This window comes from Colletes latitarsis, chromosome 7 (assembly GCF_051014445.1).
Source record: "Colletes latitarsis isolate SP2378_abdomen chromosome 7, iyColLati1, whole genome shotgun sequence".
NCBI lineage: Eukaryota > Metazoa > Arthropoda > Insecta > Hymenoptera > Colletidae > Colletes > Colletes latitarsis.
The window spans coordinates 6,535,980-6,554,278 of record NC_135140.1 but is presented as its reverse complement, the minus strand read 5'-3'; the positions used below and the strand labels follow the sequence as shown (position 1 = coordinate 6,554,278).

The 18,299-nt window shown below is 37.2% G+C and overlaps 1 protein-coding gene across 2 annotated transcripts; it reads left to right on the top strand.

Moving 5' to 3' along the window:
- The first annotated feature begins 6,179 nt into the window (after positions 1 to 6,179).
- Positions 6,180 to 17,621, top strand: Clk (circadian locomoter output cycles kaput protein Clock). Of its 2 annotated transcripts, none has more exons than XM_076767737.1 (12): positions 6,180 to 6,527; positions 8,417 to 8,461; positions 8,537 to 8,685; positions 8,769 to 8,860; positions 9,647 to 9,851; positions 10,340 to 10,435; positions 10,530 to 10,587; positions 13,177 to 13,415; positions 13,477 to 13,718; positions 14,087 to 14,485; positions 14,677 to 14,850; positions 15,094 to 17,621. In XM_076767737.1, the coding sequence occupies exons 1-12, from the start codon at positions 6,487 to 6,489 to the stop codon at positions 15,469 to 15,471; spliced, it is 2,118 nt and encodes a 705-aa protein (XP_076623852.1). In that variant the 5' UTR covers positions 6,180 to 6,486; the 3' UTR covers positions 15,472 to 17,621. The 2 variants fall into 2 exon arrangements, with proteins under 2 accessions (XP_076623852.1, XP_076623851.1); XM_076767736.1 differs by having other exon boundaries at positions 6,190 to 6,527; positions 10,512 to 10,587.
- The last annotated feature ends 678 nt before the right edge of the window (positions 17,622 to 18,299 follow it).

Sequence of the window (18,299 nt, the reverse complement as noted above, 5' to 3'; positions counted from 1 at the left end):
GCAACGCGAACGATCGTTGATCGCGCGCGAATCACGCGAGTTTTTTGAAATTCTATAACACTATTTAGAAAGTAGAAGCGTTTCCCGTACGTAACGACGGATACAGTTAAAAACCCCTATAATCCCCTAATCCTTAATCCGCCGCGGCATCGTTTCCAAAAAACTCGACGCGCTCGTGGTTCCCCCCACCACCCGTTGATACGCGAGCTGTGACGCGCCTCTCGCGAAAAACGCTTTTATAGACCCTCTGTAATCCACGTACACAAACATACATACATACACCCATACAGACACGTACATATATATCGCACACAAATTAAAACTACGTGCTCTTGGTCATTCATACGTACACAAACGCGCACGCCTGAGCTACGCTAAGAATAGAATGTTATTACTATACGTATATTTATCTCCACGTGTTTATACTCTTAGAGATGTAGTCGAAACCCGCTTAGGATGTTAACGACGTGCCACTTTTATCGAACCGTTCATTTCGAAGCTCTACATTTTTTTTGTTCGCGCTCCGCTTGTTACTATTGCGTTCGACGCGTTCTTTGGATTTTATTGCGACGCATTTTGAATGACTTTTCCGATCTTTCGTTTTGGGAAGTTTTTTTTGTTTCGATCCTACGAAACGAGAGTCTGAATTTCGATTTATGAGCATAAGTTTCTCCGACGCGTTGGCTACTGGGACGATCGGATTGGGATACGATAGAATTAATACGATAGATCAATTTTGAGAATTCTATATTCGCGAATAGTCTGGCACGTGACAATTTATTTGTTTACTTTTATTTTAAACAGACTACAGTCTTGGTAAATGTCTGCCCAACTTATTGAATAAGTCTAAACAGCTTGATGGGAATTTATATTCTAACAGATACGAGGAAATCGTGAGAATATTCAGTATTACTTTTCTATAAATGTCATTATGTTTGAAATATCGGAAGTAGGTCTATTAAAACTAAGGATATTAAGTTTCAAAGCCACCATTTTGTAGAAAATGAGAAATTTGAAATTTGAGGCATTGGATAGAGAAAAAGTACTATTCATTTTCATTCATTAATTAATGAAAAGCGATACGATAATGAACAATTTAATTTCGAGAGAGACGTGTTAAAGTTTTTGGATTATATACACGACATGAGTTCTTTCAGATACATTTCCTAAATCATATTCAGAATTTGAATTGTGGAATTACCCAGGTAGAATGGAATCACATAATCCAAATTATTCTATATCTCCTTGGAATTTATATGTAACGTATATCTAAGTCACGTGCCTTTTTCCATGCAATGCCTAATAAATAATTATAATATCGTTATGGAAAGGAAGAGTTCGCGACGAATGGCAGCCAACGCGTTGTGAAACAGTTCGAATTTCCTTTTCTTCAAAGATTCAACGGTGCAAAATTTTAACGATGATTTAACAAAGTGACACACTTTCGTCTAAAAAATATGAATATACGGTACGATCTAAAAGCCTATTAAAATACTATTGTCCACTAAATGTTAGAGTAGTCTTTTTTCCGCGGTATTTAGCGACCGATGCCTGTAGCCTCGTAAAGAAACAATTCGGTGTAATCACCTTACGTCGTTGTGTAGTTTAAAGATGGCTTGATCTCCTCTGTCCTAACTTCGCCCCTGTCATGTCCTTCCGATTTAATAACACGGTCGCCCCCCTTGACTACAAGTTTACTAAAGAGAAAAATTATTGAACGATAAGAAAAAAAAAAAGAAACTAGGAAAGAGCAAGACGGAAACAATCGACAGAAAGAACGCGTAAAAATTCGACACCGACCTATTGGGCATCCGCGAGATTCATTAAACGACGCGAAAGAAAATAAAAATGAAAAAAAAAGGAAACAAAAAAACGAAAACAAACAAACTAAAGAAAAAAGTAAAAGAAAAAATTACGTAATACTTTAAGATCATGGATTTATAAAGGTATTTACAGTTTTACGACTAAAGTGAATCTTCTGTGGCAGCATAATAAACGGAAAATTACTAGTTCGACAAAACTTAAACTAACCGTACGTTGAGGACGAGACCGAAGGGTTCCCGGTGAGCGCTTCTCAAGCAAGACTGTACACCCGAAAACCCTCCGGAACCTTGCGTCTTCCGACAGTGATGTAACTATTAACATGTAACCCCTTTAACGTTATATTTTTCCGGTGGTAGCCCGACCGGTTCACGCCAAACGTTTCCGTTGTGGCGTAAATTCGTACGACGTGAAAACGTGATAAACATCGACGCGCGTCGGACGACGTTCGACGTGAACTCGAGGGCTGCACTAGCCACCGGCAGTTTGTGATATATTTAGTAAAACAAATTTAAAGGATGAAAAATGGTTGTTATTCAAATTAAACGATGAGAATGAGACGAGGAGCGCCTAGCGGTTTTACATTCACACAAAACACACCAAATGGATTTGGTAAAAACGTGACGCCGCGTACTACTGAGAGAAGCACCACGTTTCACGCTGAATATAAATCTTATAGGGCATTCCGTGGTGGAGAACGTGAGATTCGTCGTCGCGGCGAGACGAATTTTGTAACCGACAGTGGGCGCCGTTTCTATCGAGACTTACTACCCGCGGGATAGAGTAATTTTATACAATCGTTCGAGGGAACCGGGGAACGCAGACTTCGAGCCCGTCGCTTCGTACCGTGTAAGTCTTCTCATCCGTAGGTTTACCAGCGCTCTCAGTAGCATCGGGTCGTCGATTATAAACTAATTGTAAATTTTAGGTACTACCGCGCGTAAAAATAGGGGACAAAAAAGATACACAATGCGAAACAAAAAAAAAAAAAAACGAGAAAGAGCGAGCGAACGAGCGAGAGAGAGAGAGAAAGAGAGAGAGAGAGAGAGAGCGAGAGAGAGAGAGAGAGAGAAAGAGAGAAAGAGAGAGAATAAAAAAAATGAAAGCGATAGGTAAGAGGCGTACGCTATCGCGGAAGAGAGGAGGAATAAGAATAATAACAAACAAAAAAAAAATGAAATAAAAAAATGATAATACACATAACAACACACACTATATATTGTAATATTATTTTTCGAACATAGTAATGTAATGTAGAATATAATATATGTATTATATATATATTATGTATATATATATAAATATATATATATATATATAATATGGATACTGTAACGATCATTTCGTATAGCGCCAAGGCTGGACGAAGTGTTTTCGGAGGTTTAAGAGAATTAATTAAGGTGGGCCAGAAGCGTCGGTGAGCCGAGTGGCGCGGGGTCGCAAGCACATATTTTTACCAAGGTTTTTTCGAATATTGAGTCCCCCTCGATTCCTAATTCTAACGAGAATTTCATGAACAAAAAGGACGTACCCGCGCGCCACCGTCCGCTTCCGCGCCGATTTTCTTAGCGTGCGGCCGCGCGATCGGTCGTCGAGCGAACCACCGTTCGACCAATCGATCGTGAACGTTCGATTCGTCCGCCTCGATACTCGCTATTCGAGTTTCCACGGATCCCAAACGCGATAGCTGGACGCGAAACGCGAAGGAAACGTTAACAAGAGAGGGAAGAGAGAACAGGGGAAGAGGTGAATCTTCCCGTTCGACGACCGAGCGGCGGTGAATTTTTCAATTCGTCGAGTCGAAGATCGAAACGGGACGGTCGAAGAGCGCAACGAAACGATAGATCGACGATGAAGAACGATCGACGCCCGCGTTTCCCTACGCGTGGCCACTCTCAGCCTTCCTTTCGCGTTTCGATCTTGGACGCGCGACACGTGCGTATCCTAATTTTTCAATGTCCACGAAAAAGGACGAAGAGTCGAGCAGAAGCGTGTACAGTGGGGGTGGTTGGTTACTATAATACGAATAAAATGAGAAAAGGAAAGTCAGTCCCCTTTCCCGATTCCCTGCCCTCTTGCTCCTACCCTGGTTGCTCCCCTGATCCTTTCTGTCCTATTTTTATGCCCGTCACTTTTAGAAGCTCCTCGAATGTCGGCCCGATATGGAAATAAGAGTAAAATTGAAACGGAAGAGGGATAAAGAAATAGAGTGTGAGAGAGAGAGAGAGAGAGAGAGAGAGAGAGAGAAAAAAAAGAATACTAATAACGATGCGTTTTTTCTAATTGTCAAAGATAACCGAGTTCAAATTCGACGACGACTTTTGTAATATGCGAGGTTACTAATACTAAGTTGCGTTCTGACGAACCACATTTCACACTCGGATACGTATATAGAATATATATATGTATATTATTGGCCATCGAACGCGCAGACCGAAAATTCATCAACTCGAACAGTTGGCGACTAAGATAGATCGTTTCTTTTCGTTTTGTTTTTTCTATGCAGTTGTTATATTCGATGTTTTGTTATACGAATATGCTGGCATGTTGAGTTATGGGTGGAGAAACCAAGAACCGTGAAGCTGGATAATTACTATTTTTCGCGAGGCACAATCTGCTCGTGACGGATCAGTGAAATTAATTTTCTTTTCTCGGCGTTTATTCTTTCGTCGAATCGCAAAGAATGTCCGTTTCGATAGAAGAGAGGGGGAAATAAAACGACGAGGAAAAATGTTTCCTCGATTCGACTCCGTTGGCCGGTTCTACGCGAAATCAACGTCAAACAAAAAAAAAAAAAAAGAAAATAAAGAAACGAAAAATAAAAAAAATAAATGGGACACGCGTCCACGCGTGGCGTTCAAATCAAAACGCGTAGGTCTCGATGTCACGGTTCACGAAACAATACGAGCAGCTTGCGCGTCACTTTTAATAGAGAGAAGAAATAAAAAAAAAAAAAAACTGTACGGACTAGAGGAAAATTAACATTGTGATGTTTACTGATCAAATATGTCAAAAGAAAAAAAAAAAGAAGAGGCCCACTGGTTGAGGCCCGACATTTCTGAGTACACTATAAATAATAAACATGTAAAATTTATGCGTCCATGTTTCTGTTCGCTGACCTCTTCGTTTTCTTGTCCTTTATTTTATTCAGGTGGAGACGAGCAGATTGCAATTCTAAAACTGTCGACGGACCATGCAGCCAACGATACTAGTGATGGGTTTAAACAAGTAACTCGTTTGATGTTGAATCGTAACTCTATTTTCCAACATAATGAGAGATGTAGATTTAAACCTGCTAAAACAACAATCGTTTCGACTTCATTGAAATTTCGGGATTACAATTACAATTTTACTTGCAAAATTCGATCACAAATTTTGAAATTACAATTACAATTTTATTTGCAAAATTCGATCAGGACTATTGTACAAGAGAAAATATAATGATATTTTTACAATCAAGGTGGAAAACAGTGCCTATATATAAACAATACCTATAGTGTATAAAGTAGAAATACTCCTCATTTAATCATAAATTGTAAACCTGATTATCTTTTTATACTATAGAATTTTTCCCTCGTGAATAAATAAATTTTTGATGCTAATGTCTGTTATTCTCTGTATTAAAGGGTTCATTTTGTAAGCAAATAAAATTTGAAAAATTGTCTTTTGGCCTCCGGAATGACGTTTCTCGGAGCCTCTGTTCCGTGGTCGCGAGCCACGCTCGCGAATCGCGACTGTCGCCGAGCGCCAGGCGACAGAGACCAGTGTCTAGAAACTGCATACCACGATTGGTGCAACGTTCTAAATAGTGCAACGTACACTGGCCAATCAGCTGTAGCTATGATCGTGTGCCTTGGCCGCTCACCTCGACTTGCATACGAGGTTCCGTGATGGCAGCGTAACGACAGTCGCGACTGCGCACTATCGGAAAATGCGTCCATGATCCGTCCATGAAAATTGCACTTGAAGTTGGCAGCAGTTTCACTGTTCCATCGACGCGTCCAGCCACCTCAGCGTAATGCCACGGAACGAAAGCAAACCGTACAATAAAATATCGATCACATTCGAACCATTTCTCTCGACTCCAAATAGCTCTATCGGTAGTAAACAATATTACGATATCTCAAATCGAACGTCTTTCGTTTCTGTAAACAAATTATTCAATAACCATCGAGTTAAGCGTTTGAAACCATGGTGTTTTGCAATTACAAAAAAATATAGAGCAGTAAAACGAAATTGTTAAATTAGTAATTCACGTCTCGCGAGGTAGGTGAAAATTTTGCAAGAGTTTAAGCCGAGCTTGCGAGTTGACGGATGCTTGGTGGCAATATGGAATTCCTAGCTTCGAATTCGAGCATGCGTTCTTCCGCTCCCGGAGTCGATGCAACTTCAGACGGCGCAACCTTCCATTGCAAAGTCGCACGCAAGCGTCGCAACGTATGCACGTAGGCTGATCCGACCGATCGTTAGAGTCGGAAACGATCGGTACGCGCGCGTGATCGGGCTTGAAAACGCGGTGAAAAATGTGTCGATGTTGCTCGAGGAAGTGTCACCCCGAACAAGTGAATTATTCGACGCGGCCTACGTGCAGCCAGGAGGGAAAGTCCCGAGGGAGCGAGGATCGGGCGATCTGAACCGCGTGACAACATACGTGGATCGAGTCACATGGCGAGTTATTCGCGAGGACGCACGTCCAGGCAATCCGAGTGAGTGTCACGCGATAATAACCGTCCATTAAACGTTACTCGATCTTGGACTGTTCGACATACTTCGTTCGGCGCTCCTCCAATCTCGATGCTCTCGACTCTCGCCTCGAATGTTCGATTGCTCGAGCCGTCTCGATACATCTCACACGCTCGTTTCGACGGCGATTTTTTATTTCAATTTATCGCAAATCGATCGTTAGAAGATATTTATAGTTTGTTCGTTACTGGCGCGTCCAGAGTCGATTTTTAATATTTTGGTTTGACAGTGTGTGTGTGTTTTTTTTAATTTATCGCGAGCAGCTTGTTTCGACAATATTTTGATTTTTAATTTATCGTTAATCGATGGTCAATGATATTTATAGTTTATTCTTACTGTTAATGGTTCGTTTGGAATCGATTTTTATTGTTTTGTTTCGACAATGTTTTGATTTTTAATTTATCGTAAATCGATTTTCAAAGATATTTATAGTTCATGCTTACTGTTAATAGTTCGTTCAACAGTGTTTTGTTTTTTAAATTAATCCCAAGTAATTGTTAGTTTATACAAAATTGAGCATCAGAGATATTCATAGTTGGTCTTCGATTTTCGGCGCGTTGCGGTGGTTTCGAGCGTAAACGCATGCACCAAGATCCTCGATCGATAAACGTTTCATTTATGCTCCTGACACCCAATTACTATCGATTACTCTGATTTATATAATCGACAATATTTTAGAGCGCTTAGCGACACTCGGGACACGATTTACTGCAATCGAATTATACTTTGTATCGCGTTACATCGCTCTAAATTACCTATATTGTATTATTGTATTTGTTTTTTTGTTTACTTTCATTGTTGCATTAATCGATGATAGCAACAATCACCGTGCTTGAATTAATATCAGGTTTTATTTCTCAATTATTATGATTACAAATGTATATGTAAAAATAAAATAAAGTAGTAAAAAAATCGTCCACGAAAATTAAAAACTTTTTATGCCTGCTATTTTGACCATTTAAAGGGTTAGAAGTTAAGTTAATTTTTCTCCCTTATTTAACGAACAAGTTCTAGGAAAGGTCAAAAGGGGTAGCTAACAAAAAATCGTGAAAATCCCACCCCTAGGAATTATAAATAGAAATATTAATGTTTTGATGACTGTTCATTTGTCAAGGAATAAAGAAATTGTTTTTTGGACAATGAAAGGGGGATTTAAACCCCAATAACCCCCTACCCTTTGTATCCATCATTGTAATGGTTAATTTATTAAATTATCTCTTAAATTCTTCCATAATTAGTATTTTTTTTTAACAAAATTTGATTGCAAAATATTGCTTTCGACAATCGCTCGAGGCACCCTTGTCCTTACCAGTATTGATTGCCAAACATGTTACACAATACACGAACCGTGATATTGATTCGATAGCAACGCACATGTTTCTCTATGTCAATGGTTCAGAATCATTCCAAACACGTGGCTCGGTTTGAAAGAAAATTCACAATCTTGCTACACGATTCGACGAAGAAAAATTTTAACACAATTCATAATTTCGAATAAAAATAGTAGCAATTTAAAAATACTATAAAACATACAAATTCGTTAGATCTGTTGTTGAACATTCATGCAACACGATGTAACCATTTTCAAACCAAGACTATTATGACAATGGTGAATAAAATTTCTAAATTGTAATATGCAAATCTATTAGATTAAAATTATATTATGAATTGAATTCAAACAGTTTGATAGAAAACAGGTATCCAATATTAAATAAAAGAAACTATCTTAGAAAGTAATATTAAAAATAGTATTCGTGCCAATAGTTTCCTCTATTATTTTTTTTTATAATTACTAATTTTTTTAAAAGCGATTATCACCAGAAAAATAAATTAATACGACTTTCATGTTCAGTGACACAATGGACGATGACATTGACGATAAGGATGACACAAAACGGTGAGCAATTAATAAGTTTCACTGTAAGTTACGAGCCTCCTAATGTGTCATTAATTGTCCATTTTGAAACGTTAGAAAATCCCGGAATTTAAGCGAGAAGAAGCGCCGAGATCAATTCAACATGCTCGTGAACGAGCTTGGAAGCATGGTCGGTTCGAACGCGCGAAAAATGGACAAATCTACCGTATTAAAATCCACAATACTATTCCTGAGAAACCATAATGGTCCGTATATTTCGAACAATATAAATATTGTGGAGGCATTAACTTCTACATTACATTTATCTTAAATGTACAAATATTTGCAGAAATAGCTGTACGATCGAGGGTGCACGAAATCCAAGAAGATTGGAAACCATCATTTTTATCCAACGAAGAATTCACGCATCTCATATTAGAGGTATAATTGCCATCATAGAGCAAACAATACTAATTACACTGCCCAACTGTCCAATTTGTTGGACAGTGTAACTAATTGAAATGTTTGACCGCTCAAAACGTTTAATAAATTTCTCAAATTAATCCGAACTTCCGACGTTGTAATTTATAAATTTGCAGCCGACGAGAAAGATAAATTTGTTATAAAAATCGGGATTTAAAGCGAGGAAAAAAACGCTTCCTTTATTATGTGAAGCTAATCTGTTTCTGCTGAAGTAATATTAATTACGAAAATATTTTTAATAGAAATTGAAGTATAAATATCATGAGAGTGTGAAAATCCTTATGGAAATGATTTTCTGGTTGCCGTGTGGACCTGTAACGTTTTGCCATCGGTTTGAGAGCAACGTACACTAGCGACCATAAGTGTAAAACATTATTACGAGTGACCAGTATAATCACAATTCCTTCGCATTTATGAATTATAAATGATTTACTTATTTCCTATTGTCTTCGTTTAATTCGAGGACAATGATGCTTCATTATACAAAGAATAGAAAACAGCGACACTATTGCAATGGTACAAGAAAGAAATCAAAATTGTGAAATGAAAGTAATTTTTTTTAGAAATGAATAGAACGTTTGAACGATATCGAAGGCTTTACGAGTTGCTGAATTTCCGTGAAGCAAAACTGATGGTCGATAGTGTACCGTGCTGATAAGGGAACAAAATTACAGTTCAATTTTCAACTACGCGTTGACTAAAGTTTTTAGTAATGAAAACACAAGCGACATTTCTTTAATGTAGGCTCTGGACGGTTTTATAATGGTATTTTCTTCAAGCGGGCACATTTATTACGTGTCTGAAAGTGTTACATCTCTACTTGGGTATCTCCCAAACGAACTGGAAAACACGACCATCTATGATATTACTTATCAAGATGACCAGTCTCCCCTTTACAACGTCCTACTGAATCCTGCCAACACAAGAGATCGACGAAATATTGAAAAGGGTACGTCCTCGTATGTGCCAGTAATTATCAAAGTGACTTGAGTCAAGAATCTGAGAAAATTCCTTTTACTAAATCTGAATGTAATCCACTATTTTTTCTAGTTCTGCAAAACTTCGTAGAATTTGGGAATGTATTGACAGAAATTCGAATTCTGTCCTTCAAATCGAAACAATAAATTAAGAAACACTGATTTAGGTCACTTTCAGGAATTTTTAGTACTGTGGTATTCTGTAAAAATATTTTAACAGATTAACAAACAATATATTATGCATGTCACAGACTTCTACGCCTCCCCTGAAACAAAACATAAATATGAGAGAAATAATTACAAAGAAAATTTTTATTTTTGGAATGAAACTTATTTGACGAAATATTTTAAAATATATTTTGTTACAAAACAGATTATTACACAAAGTTATTTTATATTCTAATCAAAATGATCTTTTGCAACAGACTGTAAATAGAATATTAATCATTCGCATTTACAGGGGATCAAATATCTTTCTCGTGTCACATTAAAAGGGGTGGATTGAACGTTCAGGAGAACCCAGTATACGAACTCGTACAATTCGTCGGATATTTTCGTACGTAATTAACAAAATGTCTTACAGTGTCGAATTTCACACAGTAAGACAAAGATTTGTCTTCCATTAATTACAGGGTCGGACGTTGATGCAGAGGTAGATACTTTGCTCCCAAACACCAAGTATGGCAACACCGGTGGACTAGATATGAAGTAATTTCCTTGCACGTTAACGAAATACAGTAGAACGTCAATTATACGAACTAATAAGGAGAGAAATTCGTTCTGGCGATCAGTTTTTCGGACAATTCACTTAAATGAGCCCGACGGGGGACAAGCAGTTCATATAACCGGGTAGGTTCTTATAATAGGAGTCCACTAATTATCTCCACTACTCGTAATTTTTTTATTCAAATAAGTCCTTGTTTTAGCTCGTTCTTCGAATTATAGCAACCCTATTTAAACTTGAAAAAGACTTGCTGGAACAATAATTCGACGAACCTTGGTAAATAAATTCTTCATTCGATTAAAGAGTAGAAACGACTACAATAAATATTTTTGTATTATTCGATAAACGTGGAAACGTCCAATAATATTTTCCTTGCTCGTAAGATAAATAAACAGTGTAATTTTGAATTTGTAGTACAGGAAAAATTGGTCGTCCAAATAATCGGCGTTCTACTGTACTCGAAATTAAATCGACGGTGTCTCCCGATAAGATCCACGATAAAGGAGGGTGGTAAAAGTGGGCCGATTTTGGACCATGCTGACAACAAAACATTTGATCAGGGTATGATTCTATATCTCCTAAAGAATATTAAATGCACAATTATTTATCCGGGAAGCGATGGGAAAGTTATTAAACATAAACATTAACTTTCAAATATTGTTTGCAAGGTAACTTGTCAATAAAATAATCACTTTAAATAATAGAAGAAAAATTCTTCATGATTTAGTGCCAAGTATATTAAAAAAATTATAAAATTATGGTTACGTAAGAGTAAGAATCGTCTACCTATGCACCAACATTATGTTCGCAATAAGTAGCATTGTTTCAATGTTTGACTAAAAGGTAATATCATTTGAATTTAAAATATTTAAACATATACATATTTCGATATATTGATATATCCAATATATCCAAAATTAGAAAATTTCAAATCGTTCTGTATTTTTGGTCAATAAACATATCTCCGAAATCTTACTCAGTTTCGAGAAAAAAATTCGAGTACGTGCCTACATTTTTCGGCGAAATTGAAAAGTTCCAAATCTTTCTAAAAAAATTATTTTCAGTTGCAGGAGTTAATAGCAATCATTTTTTATCATTAGACATACCCTCGAAATCCTAACCATTTTCGAGAAAAAAATTCCTCACCGAAAATATAATTTCTGGCCAGAAATGCTTCCCCGAAATTTCACGCGAATCTTTAAAACGTCATAACTCCTGAACGGATTGGACGATTTTAATGTTTAAAAAAGCAAACGACGCGTATTTTGATGGAGAATATGTAGAAATTCCAAAAATATTCGAAAAGTTGATCCTAGACCCTGCAAAATGAGAAAAACCCCATAAAAATGGTCTAATTTTGAAACAGCCATACCTCTTGCAATAGTGAATATATTTCAATGAAACTTTTTTCTGAAGTAAAGCTCATGGGTACCTACAAAAAAGTATTAAACAACTTTTCTATAGAGCGTCAAACAAAATTATTAAAAATCAAAAACGAATTTTTAAGAAAAATCGACAAGGGGGTAGGTGCGTAAATTTTTCGGTGAAAAATAAAAATTTCCAATCGTTCCAAAAAAATTATTTTCAGTTGTGGGGGTCAATTACGATCATTTTTGGTCAAGAGACATACCCCCCAAATTCTACCCAGTTTCGAGAAAAAAATTCGAGTAGGTGTGAAATTTTTCGACAAAATTAAAAAATTTCAAATCGTTCTAAAAAAATTATTTTCAGTTACAAGAGTTAATAGCAATCATTTTTTATCATTAGACATACCCTCGAAATCCTAACCATTTTCGAGAAAAAAATTCCTCACCGAAAATATAATTTCTGGCCAGAAATGCTTCCCCGAAATTTCACGCGAATCTTTAAAATGTCATAACTCCTGAACGGATTAGACGATTTTAATGTTTAAAAAAGCAAACGACGCGTATTTTAATGGAGAATATGTAGAAATTCCAAAAATATTCGAAAAGTTGATCCTAGACCCCACAAAATGAGAAAAACCCCATAAAAATGGTCCAATTTTCAAACGTCCATAACTCTTACAATTGTGAATATATTTCAATGAAACTTTTTCCTGAAGTAGAGCTCATGGGTACCTACAAAAAAGTATTACACAACTTTTCTGTAGGGCGTTAAACAAAATTACTAAAAATCGAAAACGAATTTTTAAGAAAAATCGACAGGGGGTAGGTGCCTAAATTTTTCGGCAAAAATGAAAAGTTTCAAATCGTTCTGAAAAAATTATTTTCTGTTGCGGGGGCCAATTACAATCATACATGTGGCTCTCACGCAACAATAATCTTATTTGCCTGCTGAATTTCTAAATAACTATTTTGATGATGGATCATCATCAGAAAAATAAATTATCGAAATACATTAACTAGGTAAGTATTACGGACGCTTTACGCTTATTTTTAATAACTTTCCTTATCATTCCCCGGATAAATAATTATATAATTCATACTCTAAAAAGAAGATATGGAGATAGAATTATACCCTGATAAAATTTTTCGTTGATAGCATGGTCCAAAATCGGCCTAATTTTACCACCCCTCTTTGTGTCCCCTCAGATTGGTTTTCGTGGGCACAGGACGGCTCCACACGCCACAATTGATCCGGGAATTGTCCGTGATGGACAACACCAAGTCAGAGTTCACGTCCCGCCATAGTCTCGAGTGGAAATTTCTGTTTCTGGATCATCGAGCGCCTCCCATCATCGGCTACCTGCCGTTCGAAGTGCTGGGCACATCCGGTTACGATTATTACCACGTGGACGACTTGGACAAGGTTGTTACCTGCCACGAGTCACGTAAGTGTCCATGTTAATAGAGGATAACTTGGATTTCAAATCAAAGAATACCCGTTTACAGTGATGCAGAAAGGCGAAGGAACCTCCTGCTATTACAGGTTCCTCACGAAAGGCCAGCAGTGGATTTGGTTGCAGACTAGATTCTACATCACGTACAATCAGTGGAACTCAAAGCCGGAGTTCATCGTATGCACTCATTATGTCGTTAATTACATCGACGTGATTAAAGAACTGCGCAAGGAGTCGGCGAGCTTCAACAAGAACCAAAACCAGGACGTTCTGATCCCGGTGAAGCAACAACAGGTGAATCTAGTCGATTAAGCGAATGACGCGTAACGAATTTTTATATTTTTTTTATTAATTTTCGGTGACTTTCCGTCGTGTGGGTCTTATCTGTCCCACGTTGTCCAGAACACGATATTCGTAATGCACAAATTTTTACCATAATTGTGCAATTCGAGTTCGAAAAAAGAAAGAATTTTTAGTCAGACCATTATACTTTTATTTCTGCTTCGAAAGTATTTATAGTTGAAAACACGGATTGCGTTGTCTACAATCTCATAATTGCATTACAATTTCTTAATGTGCCAAAAATCTTTAAGTATGAAGTTTGAAATGTAAGAAAATATTACATTTAGTAACGAAAATATGAAATGGGTTTAAACTTGCAGGTGACGACGTCCTGTCCTGTTCCGTCGACCCAATGGCCGGCGAAATCGCCCAGCGCGTCGAAATCGGTGGCGTCGAACACACGATCGCGACATCAAGTCGGAAGCTCTGATAGCTCATCGATATCCACTTCCATACAAAGCTCTTCGCACTCGCAGATAACGCGAGTCTCGCGATCGAAGGTCCCCCCGTCGAATAATTTGGTCGCGTCGAAGACTCAGATCGGCCCGATCGACAACAGACAACAACAACCGCAGCAACAATCTCAGTTCGAGGTTGATCAGAATTGCATAGGCTTTATGGAACAGGCGCCGTACGCGACGATTAATTTGCAACCGGTGGTCAGTACGAGCTTCACGACCCCAACCGCGCCGATTATTTCGACCATTCCGACCCACGAGGTAATAAAACACACTGATCGGTTCTTTTTCAATCGATAATAATACATTTATGTATGTCGATTGCGTGTACGCTTCTCAACAAAAATTAAAACTAGCTAAAACCAGCGTAAAGTTGACTAGTTGTTGAGAAAATATATTTGAAGACTTTTCATTTCGTGATTAAACACTGTACTATTTGTGAATAATTGCAGATGTTGCATCAGCAAGGTATCGTGATGACACCGGTGCAGAATCAAATCCAAGACGAGCTGCAACGCAAACACGAGGAACTGCAGCAGCTGATAGTGCACCAGCAGGAGGAGCTCAGGAAAGTGTCGGAACAACTGTTTATCGCTAGATACGGAATCTTATCGCCATTGCTCAATGCAAGTATCTTACAAACACGCATTACGTCCTACGAAATCGTTGATATTCGTTCAAACTTCGCGCAAATCTCGATGAAGATTTTTTAAACGGACAAACCGACGTTCGAAGTAGCCAAAAATAAGTCGAGTTTCCCAGCGAAAGGGTTGACAATTATCACGAAGAAAATTACGACGTGGCGTGGTACTGATGTACCATTAATCTGTTGGAAGGATATCGATAAAGTGTTTGATTTAATGTTTCAGGCGGGAATACCGTACAATGCTACAAACACGTGCCAGCAAATGAATAGATGCAACACGAATAATTCGAACGTGCAGTTGCCCATGTCGAGCAACATACAGGGTGTAAACATTCTTTCGTTGCCGATCACGGTTCCGGTGCCTATAGTATCCACGGAATTGTTTTCCCAACCGTTACCAGTCAGTCCAGTGCCAATAGTGTCGACCACGGCCCAAGGGAACGTCGGTACGATGATCCAATCCCAGCAACCGGAACCGACGCAGCAGAACGGAAACCCTCCAGATCTCGTGCCTTTCCAAATCTGTCCACCCCAAACGGACATGCTGTACAACGACATCGAGCCAGCCGCGAGACAGCAACAGGGACCTTCTCAGAATTGAATCGCATTCCGTCACACATTCCATCGAGATCTAGAAACAAAATACTCGCCCAGTACACGATTCGCGAGACTAATCGTTAAACACGCGAGACGGCCATTTTTCCACGACTCTGTCCGCGTCTGTTACCGTAGAATGAATTGCCGAGCTTGATTTTATATTTTCCGAGGAACGAGATCTCCCAATCGTGACGCAAATTGGACGGATTGTGAACAATCTCCTAATACATATCTTTGTTCGATTAACAAACGAATCGTTCGATGGAATTCGGTTAAACTTTCATTCGTTCCGCGCAGGGCTGTGACAAGTGGTAAGCGAAATCGAAAGCCATGTTACGGAAGAGCGTCTGTCAACATGCTTGAAATCAAACGATTAAATTGATACTTCACCGTCCGCATAGTTCGCGTAAAAACATCCCATACGTTCGCGAAAGTAGTTGCATTTCTTCTGGAAAAAGATTCGTTATCGAAATTCAGTGAAAAGCAATATTTCTTAACTTTCACACATGCATGGAAAATATTCTTAAAAATTTGTAGCTAACAAAATTCTTTTTAATTTATGTTCAGTGTATCTTGAAAGTAGCAGTTTTTTAAATTGCCCTGGAATGCTTTCATTAGATTTTTTTTTATGGATGTATTTAAATTCCAATATTTAAGTCAATGCCAGGAATAAATGAGAACTTAAGGAATCGAATATTAAGAAAATGCAAAAGTATAAAAAAAAATTTGTTTAAACGTGAAAAGTGAATTTTAGAACAAACTGTATTATTGTTTAGCACCAACAACGATTTAATTTTTGTTTAAGTTTCAGTTCGATCTGTATGCGAAGTTTTTTATGGATTCCATAGAGCAGTGGTTCTCAATTCATGGACTACGGATCCCAGGAGGGCTCCGCGAATTTCTATGCTAAATATTTATTTTTTGTTTCAAACGTTACATTCAAAAATATTAATTTTACCCTTTCGGTACTTTGAAACGATATCTACTGGAGTATAATGAATCTTTCCATGCGTTGAAGTCACCGTTGTGTCTTGTACCGAGGGATTATAAACTCTCCTAGGTAACTGTGAATTTCTTTAGAAAATGAAATTTGCGACATCCAAAAATATTACAGGCCCCTATTTAATTCAACTAATATTTTGACACGCAATTTTGAGAAAGGGTTCGTAGGAAGAAGAGGTTGAGAACCTACTGCCATAGAGGGTAGTTTAATTCACTTACGAGAGTACAAAGCGCTTCTGGAATTACTTGAACTGATCTCCGATGAAAAATGTTACGTTCCAGGTAGCCTAATTATTTTTGTTATGACGTTCACGACATGACTAGAGGAAACGAGGACCCGCGTTTTCGGAAACAGGGTATATTTACAAATATTCGTGCGTGTATGTACACGACGAGAAAGGAAAAAAGTAATATATTTTGTTGTAAATGTATATTGATAGACTTTTCATATGTATTGGTACTGTAGAGAACGATGTGTATTATAACCGTGAATGTGGTATCGAAATCGTTATATTTTGTAATTGTTATTAGATTATGCATACAACGCGAAGACTAATCGCAAGGGACGTGTCTGATCTGGGACTATGTATATTAAGACAATTTTCCTCTCATGATTGTACAAGACACGAAAATTGGAAGATATACAATACATACATATCCAATGTGCAAATAACTAAATAAAAGTTCCTAGTAACAGCGAAATTCCAAACGTCGCGCCATTTGTTGATTAAAATCCGCGAAACGAGAACGACGACACTATTCTTATTAAATTCTGAAACACACTAATTTCTATTTAGTTTTCGAAACATTAAAACCATTGAAAGTAGTGCAGCAAATTTTTATAATCTACTCCAATAAATCGCGACTTTACTATTGTAAAAATTGTTAAAAATGTTGCTACGATATCAAAATTGATGTTAACATTATCGCCATAGTGCATGTTTCGACACAAACTTACGATCCTAAACTGAACAATTTTTATCGTGATCTACCATTGCACTAACGATAAATAAATATCGTGTTTAAATAGCTGAAATAACACGTGTCAGATCTGGGCAAATTTTACTTTCAACGATAATAAAAAATAATTATTTTATGGTGTTTTATTTCGAGCAACGTTATTTAAAAGTAATTGAAATATCGATCTTTTAAAATTATTGAAAGGTGCTCAGGTCTGATATCTGATTGATGTTTTATACGTGAGTTCTAACGAACTGAATATATTAAAGACACAACAAATAGGGAAAGGGTGATACAAAAAAGGGATCCACGAATTTGGAACATAAATACTCACACAAATAAATAAATTAATATTAATAATAATATAATATATAATTGTTTAAAATCAAGTGTCGTGAATTATAAATAACCAAAGACTGTTTCGAATTCTGTAGAACATCCATAAATAACTATTAAAAAAAAACAGAACTATCAAAGGAATTTTTCCCCAGTTATGTTCAAAACAAAAATGTACTTAATTTCATACTATATTTTCAAATGTTAAAACAAATAGTAAACATATAAAACACGTTAATTAGATTTCTTGCAAGTATTGTATGCTTCTGAATTCCTCGATTCCCTTTTTAAATCTCCCTGTATACGTATGTGGTATAAGAGTATAAATGTGCTCTAAACATGTTTCGTAGTTGACTGTTTAATGTGTTACGTTCAGTGTCTGATTATATACTCGCGTATGTCTTGCTGTATCCTGCTGTGAAATGTAAGATCGACATTATTATTAATGTTAGCATTCAGAACTTGCTGTTAGTAAGTTTTACATGGTAAAGGTGGGTGACTTGTACAATAAATAATTTAAATTCTGCATTCTTG